At 22.5% G+C, this 22,022-nt stretch overlaps 1 protein-coding gene across 1 annotated transcript in view; it reads right to left on the minus strand.

The window, feature by feature from the left end:
• LOC112593516 (frequenin-1) overlaps window positions 1–20,827 on the minus strand; it is a 117,807-nt gene extending 96,980 nt beyond the window's left edge. The window contains exons 1-3 of the mRNA XM_025337928.1: window positions 20,646–20,827; window positions 19,542–19,686; window positions 394–418 (exon numbers count right to left, since the gene is read on the minus strand). Coding sequence (XP_025193713.1) covers window positions 394–418; window positions 19,542–19,605 — 89 coding nt within the window. The 5' untranslated portion in view covers window positions 19,606–19,686; window positions 20,646–20,827. The remainder of the gene's footprint in view (window positions 1–393; window positions 419–19,541; window positions 19,687–20,645) is intronic.
• Between the last annotated feature and the right edge of the window lie 1,195 nt (window positions 20,828–22,022).

Raw genomic sequence — 22,022 nt, forward strand, 5'->3', positions numbered from 1 at the left:
ATGCATTTTGATATATAAAAAAACATAGACAGCTGTGGTAAGTATAAAATAAATAGCATCAAAATTACCGGTTATTGAGAATCTACTTGCAAAAAGATCTAATTCTCTATGCTAAATCTCTCGTAGTATTTTTTCATGATGAATTAATAGCATATTTGGTTTTCCACAAAGCCTTTAGTAGGTAATATCTTGGGTAAAATTAATTTCAAAGAAAATGTATTTTACTTATAATTTAAATTTTTTTGTATACATTTATTCATTTCTTTCGATATTCATGATATTTTAATATTTATTTTCTATTATAAAAAGATTTATAATTCAGCCAATATAGGTAATAAAAATAAAATATAATATAAATAATGTACCAAAATAAATGATACAAAATGTACTCACCATTGTCTGATTTCTTTTTCCGAAACTAAGCAGCACAACACATAAACAAAATATAATAATATATTAGTATAGGTATAACAAATATAAATAAACATTATATAGAAAAAATTAAAAAACACTTTTAAATCTCAGAGATAATTTATCATTTTTAAGTTGTTTTTTCTAGTAACATAGAAAATTAACAGGTGTGTTTTAAATGTTAGATACACAAGTTTTAAAATTTTGATTTGATTCAAGTTTAATCGACCAATCACATACGTTTTGGGTTATTTGGTACTAAACGAGCTGTTAAATATATTAAGATTTTTTGTACAAACAATAAACCTTTATATAACGTTGCATTACATTAAATATAGTATATAAATAACTTAATAGAGCATTTATTAAGACTGCATTGTCATTATAATATGTACAAAAATAATTAATCAACACATTTAACGTAGAAAAGCACACTTGAACTTATCAATACTACAACATTTTTACACTAATAGACCCGTTTCTTTATAAATTATATTCATATAATAATAATACTTAACTGAGAATTGAACAATATTATCATTGACATTTTTTTGATGATCACTGATTTATAAAAATAAATGAAAAAAAAATCTTTAGATGTCTTCTTGGATGTTGAAAACAAAAATTAATCTAAAGATGTTAGTATAATGCAATACATTAATATTTCCAAAAATAATAAAAAGGTACCTATAAACCAATTACCTTTACTATTTACAGCATCATAACTACTATAATTAATTGAAATAATTTTAAAAATATATTATTTTTTTTTTTTTACTCATAGTGTATAATTATATAGTATTGATTTTGAACAACGAAAAACAAACACTTTATTTTCACTAATTAGTGTTAATTATTTTTAAAAATGATCACTGAAAAATATTTGAAATCATACTTTATTTAAATATTAAAAACCTTTGATAAAATAACATGAAAATAATATAATTTTAATATACTAACATCATAATAGACATGTAATAATAATGGTAACTCTTATTTCTGTATTATCATTGAAGTAGATTTATTTGATACAATGATATACATATATATATATATATATATAGTTGAAAGTTCAAAGATTTCATGTCTTAAATTTATAACCTATGTCATTATAATCTATGTATCTACTTAATATTTTATGTTCTTCTACTGTCCACAACTGTTCTCTGAATACATATTATAATATATTGTTTTCCAAAGATATTTTCTTAAAGAGCAGGTTTATGTTACTGAAATGCATATTTATATCATTATATATAAGTTACCTAAAGTTTGCTAAAAAAATATTTAAGTATTAAATTATTTATAATAAAACTATAAAAAATTTAATTTACATGTTTTATCAATTTATAAATATTTTGAAAACGTTTTCTACATTAAATTGCTTATACATATAAAATTTTAACATTAAGAGCATTTAAAAAAAATACAATTAATCATTTTAAAATAAATTACATGTGAAAACTTCTATTCAATTGAAAAAACTTAAATTATGCAAAATTAAATTTCATACCAAAGATGTATATAGTTAAAAAATTCATGCTGTTATTGACTAAAACATTATTGCATTATTTATTAATAGATTTTGGAATTATAGCCTTCGATAATTTGTGAAACAAATTACTATCAACCAATTATATTAGTTGGTTTGTCAATCACATTTATGACTCATTTTATCGTTTTAAAAATATTTTAAGACCTAAAAAGCAACATTTAACACTTAAACATTAAACTTGTAAATTATAAATATGAACTTAAAATTAATTTTTACTTAAGAATCAAACAAAAATTAATATTTTCTGTTCATAATATATATATTTTTACTTTATATTCTTATTTTTATTATTATTATATACATATATATATGTATATGAAATTTTCCATAAATATTTTAATGACGATAACACTAAAATTAAAAACACATTTCCTAGATATTTCTATTTTGATATTTTTGATAAATATTTTATTAATTAAACGACCATGGCTATGTGCATAATTTTGTATTTTTATTTCAAGTAAATCAGTTTCCTAGTTGTAGCGTAAACATAATTTATTTACAGTTCTTACACTAAGCAACATTGTTAATTATAAGTTAATATGTGTTGCATTCATCATTAAATGACAGCTTATTAATCGAGTTATCTTCAATTATGTCTTAACATGTTTGTTTTATGTTAAAGAAGAACGTCTGCAACAAAAAAACTCTATGGAAGCAACTTATATTACACATTTTTATGATTTTTATTATTTTTTATTATTACTCTATTATCAACTAAGTGGTAATTAATTAATATATAGATAGTAATTACAACTTAAATAGTAAGTTAAAATTCTTTTTCTGAAAAATAAATACCAAATGTTAAGAGTTTAAAACACTATAGAATACAGTATCTTCTTTATTTTTTCAAATCTTCTCAATTGTTTTAGTAAAGTTTTTAACTTAAATGAAATTTTTATCACAAAAATGTCTAATAAAATAAATTATAATTTATATTAATACAAAGTATCTACACTTTATTTTGCAACTACTAATGAAGTATATTATTATTATTTTGTATAGCAATTTAAATAATTAAAAATTAAATCTTATTCTAGACAAACATTTGAAAAATACTTAAAGAAGACAATTTAGTTAAATTTACATTTAAAAAATAGTAATAAATATTTGATTCAAATGTATTCCTTTAAAATTACTGAAGATATTATTCCAAAACTTAAATTTACGTGAGCTATTTATAAAAATTATGTATTAATAGAATCCAATACAATTTATTAAACAAAAATACTATACTTTTTTTAAATTGTATAAGTCAATATTAATATAATTTTAATGACAAAAATATTCAACGATTTGATTTCAAGAAATCCAATTTTATATTATACACAAGTGAATAGACATTTTGAACTCACTGGTACTAGGGTAACGTAAAAAATAAATAAATAATAAAATGCTTTGACATTTTGCTATCAATCATTCTGTGGTATTAAATTAAGCTTGATGTAACTTTGAATATTAAAGGAGATAAAACAAAATATGAATATATTTGAGAATTCAATAGTAAGCATGCCTTTAAATATATAGTACTTGAATAATGTGTCGTCACTTTCCGTATCTTAATAACTCATGAGCTTTAAAACATTTCCTAATTACCTTGCCTGTCATTCGGTGGTTCATAACTTATTTCCACACTTTAGTGCGGAACAATGTTATCAGAGACAGAACCACTTCGATGGGGCGGAATTTAAGGTGCCTCCCCCACCCATTAATAGTTGAAAACTGCAGTTGGCACACTCCCACTTGTAATTCAATACTATAATACTTATAAAAATGGCCGTTCGATGTTTGAAGAAATATTGTTTTACATTCCTCTGGTTTATTCGATATTTTAATTTATTGTTTTAACAATATTCCTTTAAAATAAATCATTAATAAATAATGATGGTAACAATTATTATGAATTAATATTTTAATACAGAAATTTGTAATTTATACGTATACAAAAACAAAGTCCAGATCTATATTCTATACATTATTTATTACTTTAAGATTGATTTTGTATTCAGCATTTAAATCCTAAAGATAAAAATTCAATTAAAATTAAATAAATTATAATATAATGCACTTTTTTCAATAATTATAATATCACATTTTATTTATTGTGTTTAGTATTAACTGAAATATGCTGAAATTATTAAAATAATTGGTAAATCTTTAGAATCCAAATAAAACTAATTTTCACGATAATTTTACCACTGTATTTTTACTAAAAACTACAATTAGTAACTATAAATAATTTATATATTTTTATTTAATTTTTTACCGTTCTATAATTTATTTCATTAATCAGCCAAAAATAAATTTTAAACATTACATGACTTAAGCGTTAAAAAAAAAAAAATAAAAAAAAAATATTAATAAGAAAATAAAATAAAATTCATAAAAACACGTTGTAGTTATGAATTTAATATTTTTAGAATTTATTTGAGAACATACATGAACGAATAAACACAACTCGGAGAAATAATAAAAAAATAAAATATAATATTCGTATTTGACAAATATTATTTAAAATCGAGAATAAGATTGAGATAAAAAAAAATATACAGTTGGTTTTTTAGCAAAAACATTTGATTATGATTTTAAAATGTGTTTTTTTTTTTATATAGTTTAAAATAAAAAACAATTTAGAAATCTAAAAATGAGCTTAAAATATTACATGATAATTAATACTATGTACAATTTATGAAGAACTACAAACAATGATTATTATGAGTTTAATAACTTTAGAACCATATTTCGTTAATAGCTTAAATAATATATAACAATTTTAGTTTCAATTTTATTTATCAAAATATGTGATTATAAACATAATTTATAATACTATTGCTTCTTTAGAAAGAATATCTTCTCTCAAACACTAAAAAGTTATGTACAAATAATTTAATATCTTTGAGATAAAAGAATAAATAAAACATAATATATTACTCATACAGACTTATTATAGAGACAATTCGTCAAGATTTATTATATAAGCCGATTATTAATTATATAGATAGAGCTTTGCAATTTAACATATTATGTATTATACAGATATAAATAATCCAATAGATGTGCATGATATAATCTGAAATAACATTTTTAAATGTTTGATCTTTTAAGAACAATTTATTTGCAACTAACAAAAAATTATTTTAATGCCTCTGTATTAATAAAATATACATACAACTTACATATTCTATTTTTTCTGAAATTCTGAAGTGATAACAATTATTTTGAAATTTAATTTCCAATATTGATTAAGCAATTAATATTATGTGTTTTTTAAATAAATAGGTAATAACTGTTTTATTATTATTATTATTATTGATATCGATACTAAATTGTAGTAATAAAAAAATAAATAAATCATGAGATTCCTGAGAGTAATCATTATGTTGTAGTTAAAATTCGTATAATATATTATATTTGTGTTCGAACTACTAAACAGTTATTGTAAATATTCCATAATAAAAAAAAGATTTTAATTTATGAGCTGTAATTTTTAAATATTTTTGGGTAACAAAAAGAAAACAGTGATATTTTCTAAATATAAAATTAAAAATTTAGAAATTAATTTTGCAAATTTTAATCACATATTTTTATCATGACTACATTATTTATAAACATAAATAGTTGACATAGCTTATTGGTTTCCGCTTTGGACACAGCCTTTCTTCTCGAAATTAGGTACTATTATTAGGTCTAATTTTCTTCGCCTTATAATAGTACAATGATCGAACAACATTTTAGATAGACTATTCAGTTACATCAATTTCATGAATATTATTGTTTCTCGTACAATACTATAACCAATTTTAGGTAACTAAATATTAGTAATTATCAGAAGAAATCTTTATTATTCATACTAATTTTTACCAATTTTTGAATTTGATTAATTATAAATTAATAATTATTTATAAAAAAAATTTCCATTGACTAGAATTTTTGTAAATTTGAAGTATTACAATCGCACAATTATCGACACCAAGTTAGCTGAAGAGTGTTCTTTACTTGAAAACTAATCACTAAACATCTAATACGTACTTCATATCGCTGACTTAATCATCCCATTTAAGCATCAAACAAATACTTTATACCTATAGTAAGCTTTTTTATGTTTAATTAAATAACAAAAAATAACTGACATGTATGATTATGTAAAAAATTAAAGACGGTTTAGCAAAGAAACAATAAAAAAAAAATGTAATTGTAGATATACCAAAAATCCATCACGATTAATTGTAATATAAGATACAAATTTGTTACATCTTACTTTAATTCAATATGCAAAATACTGTCCAGAAAGCTATCTTTTTTTTTTTTTGTCTATACTAAACTAAAATTATCTTTTATCTTCTTCGATTAAAAGATACTTAAATATGATATACTGTAAAAAATTTCTAAATATACAAACATAACTTTAATGTGAAAACACACTGGTTTTGAATAATAAAAATAAATACATTTTTATCTAGGGGGGATGCGAACCTAACGTTCTACAAAATAAAAAATTGGCAATGTCTAAAATTAGTTATAAGATAGATCTTGACTTCTAAAACTAAATTAAAGCAGATTATTAGAAAAATGTTTAACTTTTAAGTTATTTCATTCACGAAAGTTAACATAATAGTAATATAAAAAAAATGAGCAAAACTAATGAATTAGTAGGATAAATTATTTTTATTTAGATAATAAAATACTAATTATATTTAAAACAAAAGTGGTTAATTAAAAAAGTTCTAGCAGATGTTCTTAGTTATAACTAAGTTTGTGGACTTCTAGTATTTGATATTTATTTGTTTAGAAAGGTTGCAGAAAAATGTGATTGATGTATAAATATTATGTTTCATAACACTAGAAAGCTATACTTAAAATTGTAAATATTTTGTATATTATTGCATGCTTAGTCATTTTACGTATAAAAATGCATATTTGAGCAAAATATAAAAAAAATTAAGAAGATATTCAACTTTTCAATAAAAGAAGGTTAATATCAGATGAGTTTGGAAAACTATCGCCACAAATAAAATTATTTCACTATTGCAAAACCATATCCGAATGGAAATGATAAATCATTAATAAACTATTTTTTATTTTTATTTTTTCGTGATAATTGATAATTTATCAATTAATTATCATTTATCACCTATGAAGTATTTTCATTTTATGTACATATATTACGATGTAGGTTTTCATTACTCAATCAACTTTTTTTTTAAATAAACATAATTTTTTTTTATATAAATATTATAATTTACCATATTTTTATTACAAATATAAATATCAAATTTATCTTTTAGAAAATATTATCTAATTTAAGTGCATGTTTTTTATTTTTAAATACATAAATGTACACATATTTTAAGATTTGTAGAGTACTAAAAGTCCTACTTATAATTATTCGTAACGAGAACCTATTATTATCATTCATTTATTATCCATTAAATAATTATTTAAAAATTACATGTTATATAATTAATTTCCAATAATTAATTATTACACCACTTTTTATTATTTATAACTTTGAACTGAGTAATTTAATATTAATTTATGTACTTGATATAATATATCGCTTATACTATTATTCATATAACCATACGTTGTGTGTAAAAAAAACACTTATTATTTTTTCTATAATTTTTTTCTACATGTCATCTTAAATACTTTTAGTGTAGTGAATCTTTTCAATTTCTTTCTCGCGTAGCTATTATCAAACTGATCGGAAATTGAATAAACGAGTAGATTGTGTAGTGAAATTCCCATTATTTCAAGAAAATCTCAAAATAAATAGGTTTAAATATAAAATCAAATATTTATAAGTGCAGTATTTTTTCACTTTTAGAATAATATTTTTTTTTTAAATATCGATAAATAAATATTGTTCAGTATTTTACAACTTTGCTATCGAAAATGTAATGATTTATTTACTATATATATAACTCGATAGTTCAAAAGTTATAATCATTGTAAAAACAAGTTTGAGGATCAACAATTACTTTAATTTGAAGTTTATCGGTCTCTTTTATATTCATCACCAAGTATAATATGTACAAGTATTTACTAACAAATATCTCAGTACAAGTTTAAAACTCATGCATTTTAAAGGTTTCTCGTCAATCTTGAGAGCTCAAGTTAGGTTTACTACTACCACTAAGTTGTACCATTGAAAATCAAATTGCTCAACGGTGTAAGCCCTGGAAACAAAGAATTGTCTAACCATTTTAAACAAAGTCGTTAGTGAAACCATACTATCTACTAATAATACTCAAAAAATAAAAAATACTTTTTAGTTTGTGATTTTAGTTCTAAATTAGATAAAAAATAAACTATTTAAATCTTACGATAATATCATACAATTCAAATTCAGTCTAATAAAATAAAAGATAGTATAAAATATAATGTAGGATTTTAAAAATTAGGTACTTATATTAGGCATTATATTATATACTGTTTTTTAATCATTGATATTGTAAATCATCTAAAATACTGCTATTATACATATTAAATAATATCATGAGTAGTTCATAATTTTTGAACACTATGTTTAAATATATATAATATATTTACAGGATGTTTCACTAAGATTAATTAATTTATAGAATGGTAGTGGAGTATTTGATTCTACAATACCTTTTTTGAATTAATAAATCCTCGTGGGATGCCTCACTGTCCCCGCATCTAAATAATATACTACAATAAAATATGTACACAGATTAATACAAACAATATACCTATTAACAGTAATAAAATACAATCACAGTTTATACTAGATGTAGCCTTGATACACTTATAGAAAATAATTAGCGAACAACATCTATTTCTCGTACATAAATGCTAAAACTACTAAACTGCAAGTTTAGCACAATACATCACACACTTGATTAATATTATTTACTATAGTGCCAATGTATATATTATTATTCCGATGTTATTGTTAATCATAGATACATATTGTATTTTTTATTATATTAAAAAAAAAAATTGTATTTTCATAAAATGATCTAGTCCATCATTTTTATTGATGAAATTAGGTTTCTTTGAGAGAGATAATAATAAAATAATATAATAATAAATACTTTATTGTATCTTTATATTATTTTAAATAAATTTGATTAAAAATGTTTTCTGTATAAATTTAATTTAACGTAAATTGCGTAAAATATCATATTTGTTAAATCAATTTTCAAATATTCAGAATTTTTCCAAAAATAAATAATATAGAAATCCGTATCTTGTATAGTTTAATTTAATATTATACTAAATTTTGTGATTGTTAAATTATTAAAATAATCGAATACACTTTTTCAAACATAATATTATAAAAACCAATAAAACGTATAAATACAATAAATGTATTAATTAATCAATCAAACCAGCCATAATAATATGAAGGTTATAAAAATTTATATTTAAATTTGTATATTATGCAAAATAAAAATGATTTGTATTATTTTTTGTCTAAATTTGATCAGTTGGTTGAGATATAATACTGGATATATATTATATATCAACAATTTTGTAATTGTTTGTGTACAGTACGTTTAAATACCTGCGTATTATATAACAACGGGTAGTAAGTGATGAGTGTGCATCATTTACACTAGAATTTAATTTTGTAGTTTTACTGTTCAGCGACTCAATGATAAGTTATAAAATATATTTCTCAATTCAGTATGTATAAAACTGCATTCTTCTCAAAGACGTGAGTTAAAAATCGGTCAAAAAGCCGGTTGTTCACACATACTATTAAGTTAAGCATATGTATTGATGTCCATTTATCTAATATAATATATTACTATTGAAACATACCACAAGTTAAAACGATATTTAGTCAAATATTTATGAGTGGTTTTTTTGAAAAATTAGTGTTTTATTCTATACAGTATACATGTTTTAGTCATCGATACCTTTACTACGAAAAGACCACTTTAAACTACATCGAAGATAATGAAGAGCAAACCAACACCAAATTTATGGCATTCTTGGTCTAGATTTTAATATTGGTATTGGTCTTGCACTTCAAGTTTTAATCTTCTTGCAATATTCTTACATAATTTAAAATTTAAAGAAAACAATTATATCTCTATTTAGGTTAGGTTATATAGAATTTGTTAATTGTTTATAATCTCTAAAATATAACTATACTAGTGCAATATATATATTACTTAGATATGTATATGATTCTAACATAAACAATAATTCAATTTTGACTTCTTTTTCAAAAAATATTATGTTTATTTTTTTTAAAGCAATATGAATAAAATTCTTATTAATTGAATTGATTAATTTGAATTTGAAGTATTTTCTTTTGTTTATTCGCATAACTTAAATTTGCCAGAAATTTGATTTTTACAACCTAATAATTTTAAAAAAAGTCACCAAATTTAATGTTAAATTGTGAATGCTTTATCCAGATTCATATTTGTATTATTATTTACACTCATTTCAATTAATAATAAAATAATAATTGTTTAAACGTTACCGATGTAAATACGACAATCGACATTAGACATTAGTAACACAAATACACAATATACAATTTGACAGTATCACAACTATCATACGAATAGCACACGGAATAAATACATATTATAAAATAATATCCCAAGTACTAACTATAATTAAATCCTGTTATTAGTATTATATTCAATGGAGAGATGTATGTACGGCCCTAAATGAATATTATGGCTTATAATTTATAAATATACCGTATGGCCCATATCTAATAGCTGATATTATTATTTATTATAATATGTTTTTGTATTCACACATCAACATTTGTGTCATATTCAGCAGCTTAAAACAATTCCAACTTCCATTATGTTTATGTAATTTCCATTTGTTACAAAACCACTTTTACTTTATCGTGATTATTATATCCAATTATTTCTTATATTGTTTTCAATAATTCAATAATTCGTTATTTCCCCGAACGTCGCGTCGTACGTCCATCAAATTTAATATTAAATTTTTATTATGTTTCTAATAAATTATTTCATTTAAACTACATTAAAATGTGCTTTTCTAGGACATTTAAAAAAAAAAATTGTAAAATAGAAAAACATTGCTATTATGGGTTTTGTTTTGGCCTTGATCTTACAGACTCAGTCTTGGTCTTAGTATTGCAGAGCCATGTAGTCTTGGTCTTGGTTTTGATCTTGCAGCAAGATCCAGACCAAATTTGCTCATCATTAAATGCATTTTTTGGATCTATTATAACGTATGATTGTAATTGGAATACTTTACATAAAATTATTTATAGACATAACAATTTTAATACTTGTCCGTATTAAATAAACCATAATTTCTGTTGTGTCTTATGCAAGTTATTTTAACAAATTCTCATTTTGATTAAGGCAATATTATTTTATATCACACATATTATATTGATATGCTATTTAATTTCAAAGCATAATATACTAGTGGAAATAATAAAATATTATAAGTCGTATTAGTATCAATATAGGTATTATATTCGTACACGTACCAATACTCAATTCATGAAAAAATTGGAACAAACTATGAAATTAAAATTATTTTTAGTGGTCTATATAATTTGATATCTAGTACGATTTTGTCAATGTATTGATTTTTTGTTTCTGTATTTATGAATAAAAATTTTATTGAAACATACAAATAATAAAAAAAAAGTAATATCTATATTGTTTTCCGTGGATTACAATCCATACGTGTTAAAATAAACAACTCCAATGAAATCATAGAGGTATCATCTCAAAAATGAATCTTTGAAATATAAATTGAATTTTAAAAATATTCACTTGTATTTTTTGTTTTTGAAATAAAATACACATAACACTTTTATGTACATAATATAAAATGTATTCATCAAAAAATTACAGAATGTTTGGTTTTCAGTTTTTATAACATTATAATATAAGTTGAATGATAGGTTACAATTTAAAAGTTACTTTCACTAGCATTATCATATCTATTATTTTACTATTAAGTAACCTAAAAAGTTTAAATAAAATAAAGTTTGATAACTTTATTATTATTATTTTTATAAATTAATTAACAAAAACTAAAAATAAAATTATTTTCTGAATTGTGTATAGGTAAATTTAAAAAATAAATTTATTAACTATAAAATAACACACTATTATCTAAAATAGTAATAATTAAGTTTTACTTTTTATGTTCATTGTTTATCTTATGTACTACACCTGAATAATTCTATCTTAATTTTAAGCCTATTTTTTTAATACAAAATTTGGTTTTTTGGTAAAATATATTACAAATCTGTACTTGAGGATACCAGGCGTTGATTCAAAAATAAAAAATAAAAAATATATAAGAAATAAAACATAAAGTAAATTATTTAAATTAAAATATTAAAAGTATAATAAACTATTACTAAAAATTTAAACTATTAAAAAAGACATAAGCCAAAAAAAAAAATTTTAATACCGTAGTTAATGTTAGTTTAAACTCATTAGAAATTCGATTTTTATAACCAACATTTTCGAAAAATTATCTTGTTTTAGATTTTAAAACTAAAAATGTATGATCTCATTCAAAATATTAAAAACTTAAACAAATGATTACAATAAACATAAAATATTTGTTCAAAAATATTATTACACGACATAGAATATATAAAAAAATGTATTTACCAGAACATTCATACTTTTGAAAATAATCAGTGTTAACTGTAAAAAAAAATACTCTGATATTTTTATTTTTAAATATATTGTATTTATAAGTATCATGTCTAATAAATATTACAATCATACTACATAAGTACTCGTTATTTAAAAATTCACAAAAATACCTACATTTTTTTTTAACACCTATGCAATTTTATTCGAAAAATTATGAATATATGAATCTTAATTATACTTTGATGTAACCATAAGAATATTGAAAATGCAAAGAAATTTCAGATTTGTCACTAACGTGTCAATTCATAAATTAAATTTCTAAGTTCTTTTTTTGAATTACAACAAAATACGAATCCAATATATGTGATGGAAATTTTTCTGTGAAAATACGTGTATTACTACAGACTAAAAGTTATATTATGTGAAAAGTTGAAAAATACCCACTTTGTAGTCAATACAAAGTTTTATAAAATAAAACGTATCAAAAACATTTTTATATTAAAACGTTAACAAGTAGAACATATAAGTATTGTACGTGGAATCGTTATGGGATTTTGAAAATTCAATGACATTGCAATATTTCATTAAATATTACAAACACGATAAACCCATAAAACACTTTTGAAATTAAAACTTTATGAATAATAATCACCAAACAACAATAACATTTTATATGATTGCTGGTAATGAGTGACTTAATGTTCACAAATATTACAATAAGGCTTATTATTATGCAGAGATGCGTTGAAAATATAAATTAATTAATACACCACTATCGGTATTACTTACAGTTTCATACGTATCGCTGTCATTGTTTTGATTTTATGGTTTTGACTAAATCATTAATAATCAGCTAAAAAAACAAATACAAAAAACAAACAAACTATAAAGGTATCAAGGGGAAAAAATCACTTTTGCTGTCATCAACTTAAATTATCGATTAAACATTAAAACATCAGCTGAAGGATGATTTCGAATATTAGGAGGTGAATTTAACATAATATTGAGACATACTATTTCTAAACAGATATTAATGAAAATTAAATCTCGTATAATAGGTATGTATAATATATTGTCTATTTTCTATTTTTTTTTTTTTTTTTTGAAACTGTTTAATTTAATACTATGGTTACTTACATTTAAAAAAATAACAATTTCGATTTTTGGAACTGAATATAATTATATTTTTTTTAATAAGAATCTAAAAATTAAAATTTATTTGAAAATTTTAACATTATATTTTCATAGTTTTAAATTTAAAACTATGAGTAAATCGTTTTTTTTAAATATCGATATAAATTAACCATTTAAGTTTATCAAATTTTCAAAATTTTAGATTGTTAGTGTTTTAAAAATATTTTGTATGAACAGTAAATGTACCTATGCTAATCAATTTTTATTTTATCTGGAAAAGTTGTTTTATATGAAACAAAATATTTAGCTAATTATTTTACTCATTCGATTAATTTGTGTATAAAAATATTACTTAGTAAAAAAATAGTTTTAGTTGAACTTATAATATAATTTTAATCGATTGCAACACTTAACAAATATAATAGTAAGAAATGACAAATTATTCCTTGTCAGTCAATCTCATCAATTAAATATTACACTTTAAAAAAATAATAACGTATATATCAATACGGTTATTTATAATTTACAATTGTCTATATCAGTAATTAATATAAATAACTTTAAACAAGTTTAGATTTAAAAAAAAAAAAAAAAATGTATAATTGTATATTATGAAATCTGACATAACATCGGTAATATATTATTTTCGAATCTAAGGTATTATTGATTAGTTTTGATCAGAATTTGGAAATTCTGAAATACTCATCATAAAATTAGTATGAAAACCAATGTTATTTTTATTTTTCAATATCAATTAAATAATTAATTATATTCCATAGCCAAAAATACTTTTAAATAATAATCATGTTAAAATTAATATTTAAATTTTTGCTAAGTGCGTCTATTGACAATTCATAATGTACTTTTTTTTAGTAAAAAAAAAAAAAAAAATTAATTAAAAATCTTTTTAAATACCTTTTTTAATGTATTTTTAAGTATAAAATTAAAATCAAATTTTTAATAACTAAAAATTAATAAATCAATTCCTTTATAAATTATATAATAATACACATTAAGTTATCTTTATAAATTTAATAAAAATGTTTGAAGACACGAAATACGTTTGATATTAAAAAATATTAATCATGTAAAGATAAATCATATTAATTATATTATTGTATTATTCGAATATTCAACACTGTAATATTAATTGCTTTAAACATTAAGCCTCTAAACTTAACGAAATTTCACACCATAATCATAACAAATACTATAAATAACAGTTTGTGCTTATATAATATGTATAAAACATGAAACATAATTTGGTAATTGGATTTGTTAAAACAGAAGTTTTCATCTCTATGAAGTCATTGAAAAGTTTAAATTAGAGAAAGTCGAATTCATATTTTAAAAATAAAAAGTTTTTCATCCGATGACTGTTAGGTATATCTATAAATTTTAAGGAAGTTTTAGTATCATTTTATGTTTATAAGGAAAAAACTTTTTAAAAATGTTAACTGCTACTTAGCTCATTTTGCATAAATTATAAACTGGTCTACCCAATTTATTAAATTTATAAATACATACAGTAATAAAAAACTACAAAAATTACACACTAAAAGTAGAAAAATATTTGACTTACTATTTGCATGAAGAAATGTAGCACCTAGCACTTCTTAAAATATAATGATATTAAACACTTGAAAAATTATGAATTAATTTGAATGCATGGGTCTTTAGCATTAAATATAATTTAATACCTCATGTTGGTTTTTATTATACAAACATTTTATATAAATACATAATAAACAATAATGGTCACAATATGAAAATGCACACGTATCTAATAAAAATTATTATAATGTTGAAGATTAAAAACAATGAATGACTTAAGAACCCATATCAAATAATAATAACAGTACAAATTATATAACAAATTTTACACATCCTTTGAACTTTGCATGCTTTAATATACAGAGTTTAATAAAAAAAAAAAAACTGATAAACTATGTAATAAATCAATTATTGTGTAAAAATATGTATAACCGTATACTTAATATCTTTTATATTCTATAATTAAATTAAAAACCTAATTATATAATAATATTAAATTGATTAAAACAAAAGTTAGGACAAATTTTGGTTCACATTATATTTTTAATTATTTTTATTACAACAGTATACATCTCTACATTATTACTTACGTTCATCTCGTTGTTTTCGATAACACCCTTGCAAGTTAGATGCGTATTTTAAAAATTTAAGTCGAATTATTACGTTTATACTATCAAAGATTAGTAGTTGTTATTATATAATAGCTCTTTATATGCATTTTAATACGTATTATATTATACCTTTAATAAAGGTTCGTATCGCTTTTGTACAATATTATAATACTAGAAACGAAATTCCATCGCGAGCCCCCCCCTCCCACACCCTAAGTGCGTATTCTAGAAATCGTCCGGTCCGTGATATATAGGTCAGAACCGTCCATAACGAGCGTTGATAAATTATGATACGCATATACGTCGAATAATGGATGAGACGGCGGAAACTCGACCGCACGCTATTCACCGCCACTATTGGTTAGCAGGACAGGTAAGTACCTACGTAATATTTATATCACCAAGTCGTCTTGTAGTTGTCGGTCCTTTTGTCCGGTGCATTACTATTGTATAAAATAATTTTACTTACCAACTAACCATAATATTATGGTCATATTATTTTTATATCTGTCTATGCCATATAGTTCACAACTAGCACGACAGTCGTTAACGGCTATTAGCCAGCATATTTTTGCACCAAATATCATTATTGTCTAGCACTAATCTAACGTCCTGATCATATTAAAATTATAATATATTATAATAATACTAACCAATGAAAACGACATATTAAATAATCGACGTTCCGTTGATAATAGTATTTAATTCATTTTCCGACGTGGTGTTTTTTATTTTTTCTTATCTAAACTATATAGTCATTAATTTATTGTTTATTTTAGACAGTATACATCAATATACATTAGTTTTCTTGGTCGATATAATTGAACACAGGAATATTACGAGAATTACAATGTTTAAATGTTTTGTTATTTTTTTTTTTTTAACCAAAATGTATTTACTTTACTTGATAAAGTTGGTATTCAAATATCTAAAATTGTATAAATACCTATATATATATATATACCACGTTTATTTCGTATTAATAAGTATTTAAAGTTTGTATGAATGGAATGGTAGAGATACAATATCAAGATCTCAAAGATATTCTCAGGCACTCAACCACTTTTATTTGAACTTAAATGCTTAAATTTACAATTATTTATTGTCCGTAGGTTGCACATCAGACGAATAAAAGATTAAGGAGAAAAATAACTATAGACCTTATACTTAGTACATTGTCAATAATACAATATATCACTCGTATTTTACACATGGAAGAACTTAAAATTATTCATAACCACTTAAAATTATACTTTGCTCTAATACTTGTATACAACTTTAATGTCAAGTATATTTACATTCAATTTATTATTGTTATTATATTTTTATATTATTCATGAAAAATCAGCTGAAGAAAAAAAAATTAGTAAAAACTCACATAAATTTTTACATTTTTTACACTTATGCGTAATACTGAATATAAGTGTCATTATTGTTAAAAAAAAATATTAAATTTAATATTTTTCTTCACAATTATTACCTCTTGAAATCTTATACCTAGATAAATATTTTATTATGATTATTAAATTAAATTTTTAAGGTAGATTAGTTCACTGATGAAAGAAGGGAATAACATTTTATTATCTTACAAAGAACGTGTATCTACCTATAACCCAGTAATTGATTTACTGAATACAATGTGTAAAGAATAATCAAAATCAAAGATATAAAATCACCTCATCGTTCGATAAAACAATAAAAGTTTTCATCATCGGGTTATTTGAGCAAAATACAATAGTGGTTAGAAAAAAGTATAAATTGATTTAACTTTCTCATGTCATCAAGGCAGTGACGGAAATTTATTATACGGAAACCTATTCACGAATATTGGTGACAAAACTTAACTCTCTTGAGACAGTTTCAAATACGAAATCAAATTCAACACCCGCCTAATAATATTATTACGTACATTCTCATACATACACACTCAAACACTCACTAATTTTTTTTTTTTTTGCCAATAAATTAACAATAACAAGAGATCTCATTTTTTATGCAAGAACTTAATCGGATACACGAAATTATAAACATAATATTATCATACTTATGTTTTTTTTACATGAAACATTTCACGTGAGTGTTTTGATAATAATTTATAATTTTTAAAACGGTTTAATTTTTATAGAATGTTGGCGCATATTGATGTTAGTGCGTCATGCAAGTCAGTTTTCCACGACTTAAACAATCAATAACAATAACCATTCTATATTGGTAAAATTAGTACATAGATACACTCAATGTATTCATATTAACTTATTACCAATAAATACCTACTGAAATAACGTAAAATGAATAATAATAATTATTATTAGATAAGATAAGTGTATAACAGCAATCAATTTACTATTTTTAAACAAGAAAACTGACCTTTTTTTTTTTAATTAATACATTTCTAATTGTATACAAATGTCATTTTAAAGTAACAAAGACTCATAAACTATAAATACAAATATTTTCTGATAAAACTTGCACTATACTCTTAATATTTTTCATAAATTTCTATAATCATACAGGTTTAAATAAAATCATCAGTGACATTGCTCAAAATTTAATAATGAAACCGTCAACTTTAGAAATATCTTTCACACAAGGAAATGTTTTTTTTTTTTTTAAATGATGCATCCTTTTTGTAAAGTACACTGATATATTTAATACATACTTTATGAGCTAACAAATCTTAAATCTCTGTGATATTTAATTCATGCTAAAATATTTATATAATTATATCTTAAATCTATAAAAGATGATTTAAATTCGTCTACAGGAATACTAGTTGTTGGATTTCAGTGAAGATGTAAACGATCCTTAAAAGTCAACAATAAAACATAATACTTAGATCCATGTTATAATTATTAAAGTTTTAAATATGTATTTTTGAAATAATTATGCAACCAATTATAAATTGATAATTGCATCTAAAATTAATTTTTATCTATAAATAATATACTATAAGTATAATATATAAATAATTGGCTATAATAAGTAAAAAAAATTCTAATTTTAAGAGCTATGTTACAGTTTATAGTATATTTAAGTAACTATGTTTTAAAACATTAAAAAATGCATAAACCAACAATAAATTAAAAATGTAAATCATATGTTTGCATAGATATCAGCTACTATTGTAAAATATGTTATCATTAAAAATACCAAGCAAAATGTCTAATATACGCTAGTTAATGAAAAAATATACTCGAGTTAATTTATAATCTAATAAAATAAACTAACAACTTTATTAAACTCTAAAAATTATTTTATTTTTTTTTTTTTATTCTATAATATACTATATTACCTAAGCTTAGAAAATTACACGTTTGCAACTAAGTTATTAAATCATGTGAAATATTTACTTATATGTTTATTTTTGTTCATTTTTATTCAAAACTATTGTAGTCAGTAAATTAAATTTAAAAAATAACTATTTAGTTAGCATTTATTTTAAGTACATATGTGTTAATAAATAAAAAATTTTAACTTCTAATATTTTTAAAATTAATTGAAAAACTATATTTTTAAGTAAATACTCAATTATTAAGTAATGATTAAAAATGAATTAACTAGCTACATAAAATATTCGTTTTATTTAATTTTCAATTTAACCATAACTAGTTATCATACCTTTAAGTCTAAAATTGTATTATAACGTATAATATTTTTTTAAAAACTTACAATACGTGTCTTCTATTAATTTGTCGATTGTATCTTGTTTCAGTTTTGAGTTCCTTTTGCCCATACTTTCTTTTTCTTATCTATATATGTGTGCAAGAACAGCCTTCTTGCATCTGACGGACGTTAATGAATTATAGCTTTATTACTGAAAAAAATAAAAATATTTTAATAATTTGATCCATCTTACTTTTTAAAGTTAAATAAGTTACTCGTTACAATGTGTTAGAGTAACAAGTCACTTAACGTGGCAAATAGCCAGTTTGGTGTTGGAAATGTTGGCTATTTATTTATATTTTCTTTATTCATTTAAGGTTCTAATTTCTATTTTTTTTAGTTTTCTATTAAATTTTTTTACATTTAAAAAAAAAAAATTTTTAGTTTATATTCTTTTGTAATTATAAAATAGAAATCAAATATATTTGATATTCTATAAGTAACTGTTAGTTTGGACTGCTTGGAAAACCTTCCATTAATGGTATAGATCAATAACTAATATTAAAATTATGATAAATTATATACTAACAACCGATTATAAATTTTTATTAATCCCGAAATTGTATAACAATAAATCAATTTTAAGAATATTCGAGATATTTTCGAGATCATATTTAAGTTAAAAATTTAATAAGTTGAAAAAATCATGATATTATGATCGATATTAATTTTTTTTTAATCAAGATTAAAATGAATATTTATAATATATAGCAGTTCTTATATTTTGTTTATATCACAAAAATAAATATTAAATTTTAATACAGTAAAATACTTAACTGTATTTTCAAACTTTTTTAGAACCTTATTTAAAAAAATAAATTTAAAATTACTTTGGTTTCAAATTGTTTAATTATACTTATATACCTATGTTAAATATTTAATCAACAGGTACGAACGTGTATGACGTAAGTATTCATAAAATGTTACAGTACATTATAATATAGTAAGTATAGATAGGTATGTGTGCTATTCGACGTGTACAATCGACTTATTATCATCGACCAGCTCTCCAATTATAATTCTACATCGTGTCGTCAGCAACGTGACAATCGCGATGGATTAAGACCAACGACATCCGTACAAAAATTCGGACAAGAAAATGTGAATTACCTCTCGTTTAAAACCGAACGCGCTTATGTCGAATGGAAAACTACTATTGACAGTGCAGTGTGCCGACCGCGGCAGGGGAAAATTGAATTTCGAAAACGAAAACGACTTTCGACAACGAACGCAGTCGCGCGAACGGTGAACAACAACGGCAAAGCGCAACAATGCGTGACTGCCGCGCGGTCGTCGCCCGTCGGCCGAGAGCGAGTAAACCGATGGACTTTGGCTGCTAGGCGCGCCCTTACACGCCGCCCGTGACGTCGACGGTAAATCACCGTCGTGCGTACCCCGTGTACACGTGCGCGAAAAGCGAATTCGTACTTTTTGGGCCCGAGGTGCACGACGCAGGTGAATGCGTATTGCACCGATATATAACGTGTGTGCTGTTCATTGTACGCGATAGAAAATATCGCACGAACAATACGACATATTATTATAATAATGACTCTGCACCCAGAGCACTTCAAAGCCGAGCCGAAACAACGAGATACACACAAAACAACGTCTGTTTTTTGTTTTATATTTTTTTTTTTAATTTTTTTTTTTTTTTACTTGCTTTAGTGCCTGGAGACGAATAAAACTCACGAGACGGAATGTTCGCTCGAAAATCGAGCATTTTTTTCAATATTTAAAGCACCTATCTCGACTATATTATACACAATTTTCCCCCTTCTTACATGTATTATCATATTATTATATGACCGTTATTCGATTTCACATAACGTAAATGATAAAATAAGATAAAAAATACGGATCAAATAAATCGCGATAACAAATTTATTATATGTAACCGTTAACAATCGTTTATGATATGAAAAACAGAAAGATATTCGATTTTCATGAGTAAAAACCGAATAATTCATAAGTGAGCGATTAAAATCACAATTTATACGGATTGAAAACGATGTTAAAAACTCTTTTCTGGTCTCGAGGAATCTATATTGAAATAACTTTTATTTTAAACGGTCCAATAAAGTTTTCGAATCTATAGAAGGCAAAGAAACAGAAAGAAACATTAATTTATACTTATATATAAAAACACACACATATATAGAGATAGAGAGAGATGATTTAAATTTCCGATTACAAATAGTTCTCGTTGAGAAAATTTAGTTTGTGTTTCATTTCGTTTAATTCGTTTACGATTTTACCACCAGTTGTCATGATATGAATATAATTGGCGAATCATTTGGAACTGTTTTCAAATTGTAAGATTAATATTACCTATATCAAAGTATATGAAATAATAACATTAATATTAACAAACATTTTTAGAAAATTCAAGACAACAATTTTTTATTATTAGTATAGATGAGAAGATTAATGAACTATGGATCTTTAAGGTTGTCCTTGCTTCTCTATTTTATTCATATGCACTTA

The sequence above is a fragment of the Melanaphis sacchari genome, unplaced genomic scaffold, assembly GCF_002803265.2.
Source record: "Melanaphis sacchari strain LSU unplaced genomic scaffold, SCAv2.0 Contig0_pilon_pilon, whole genome shotgun sequence".
NCBI lineage: Eukaryota > Metazoa > Arthropoda > Insecta > Hemiptera > Aphididae > Melanaphis > Melanaphis sacchari.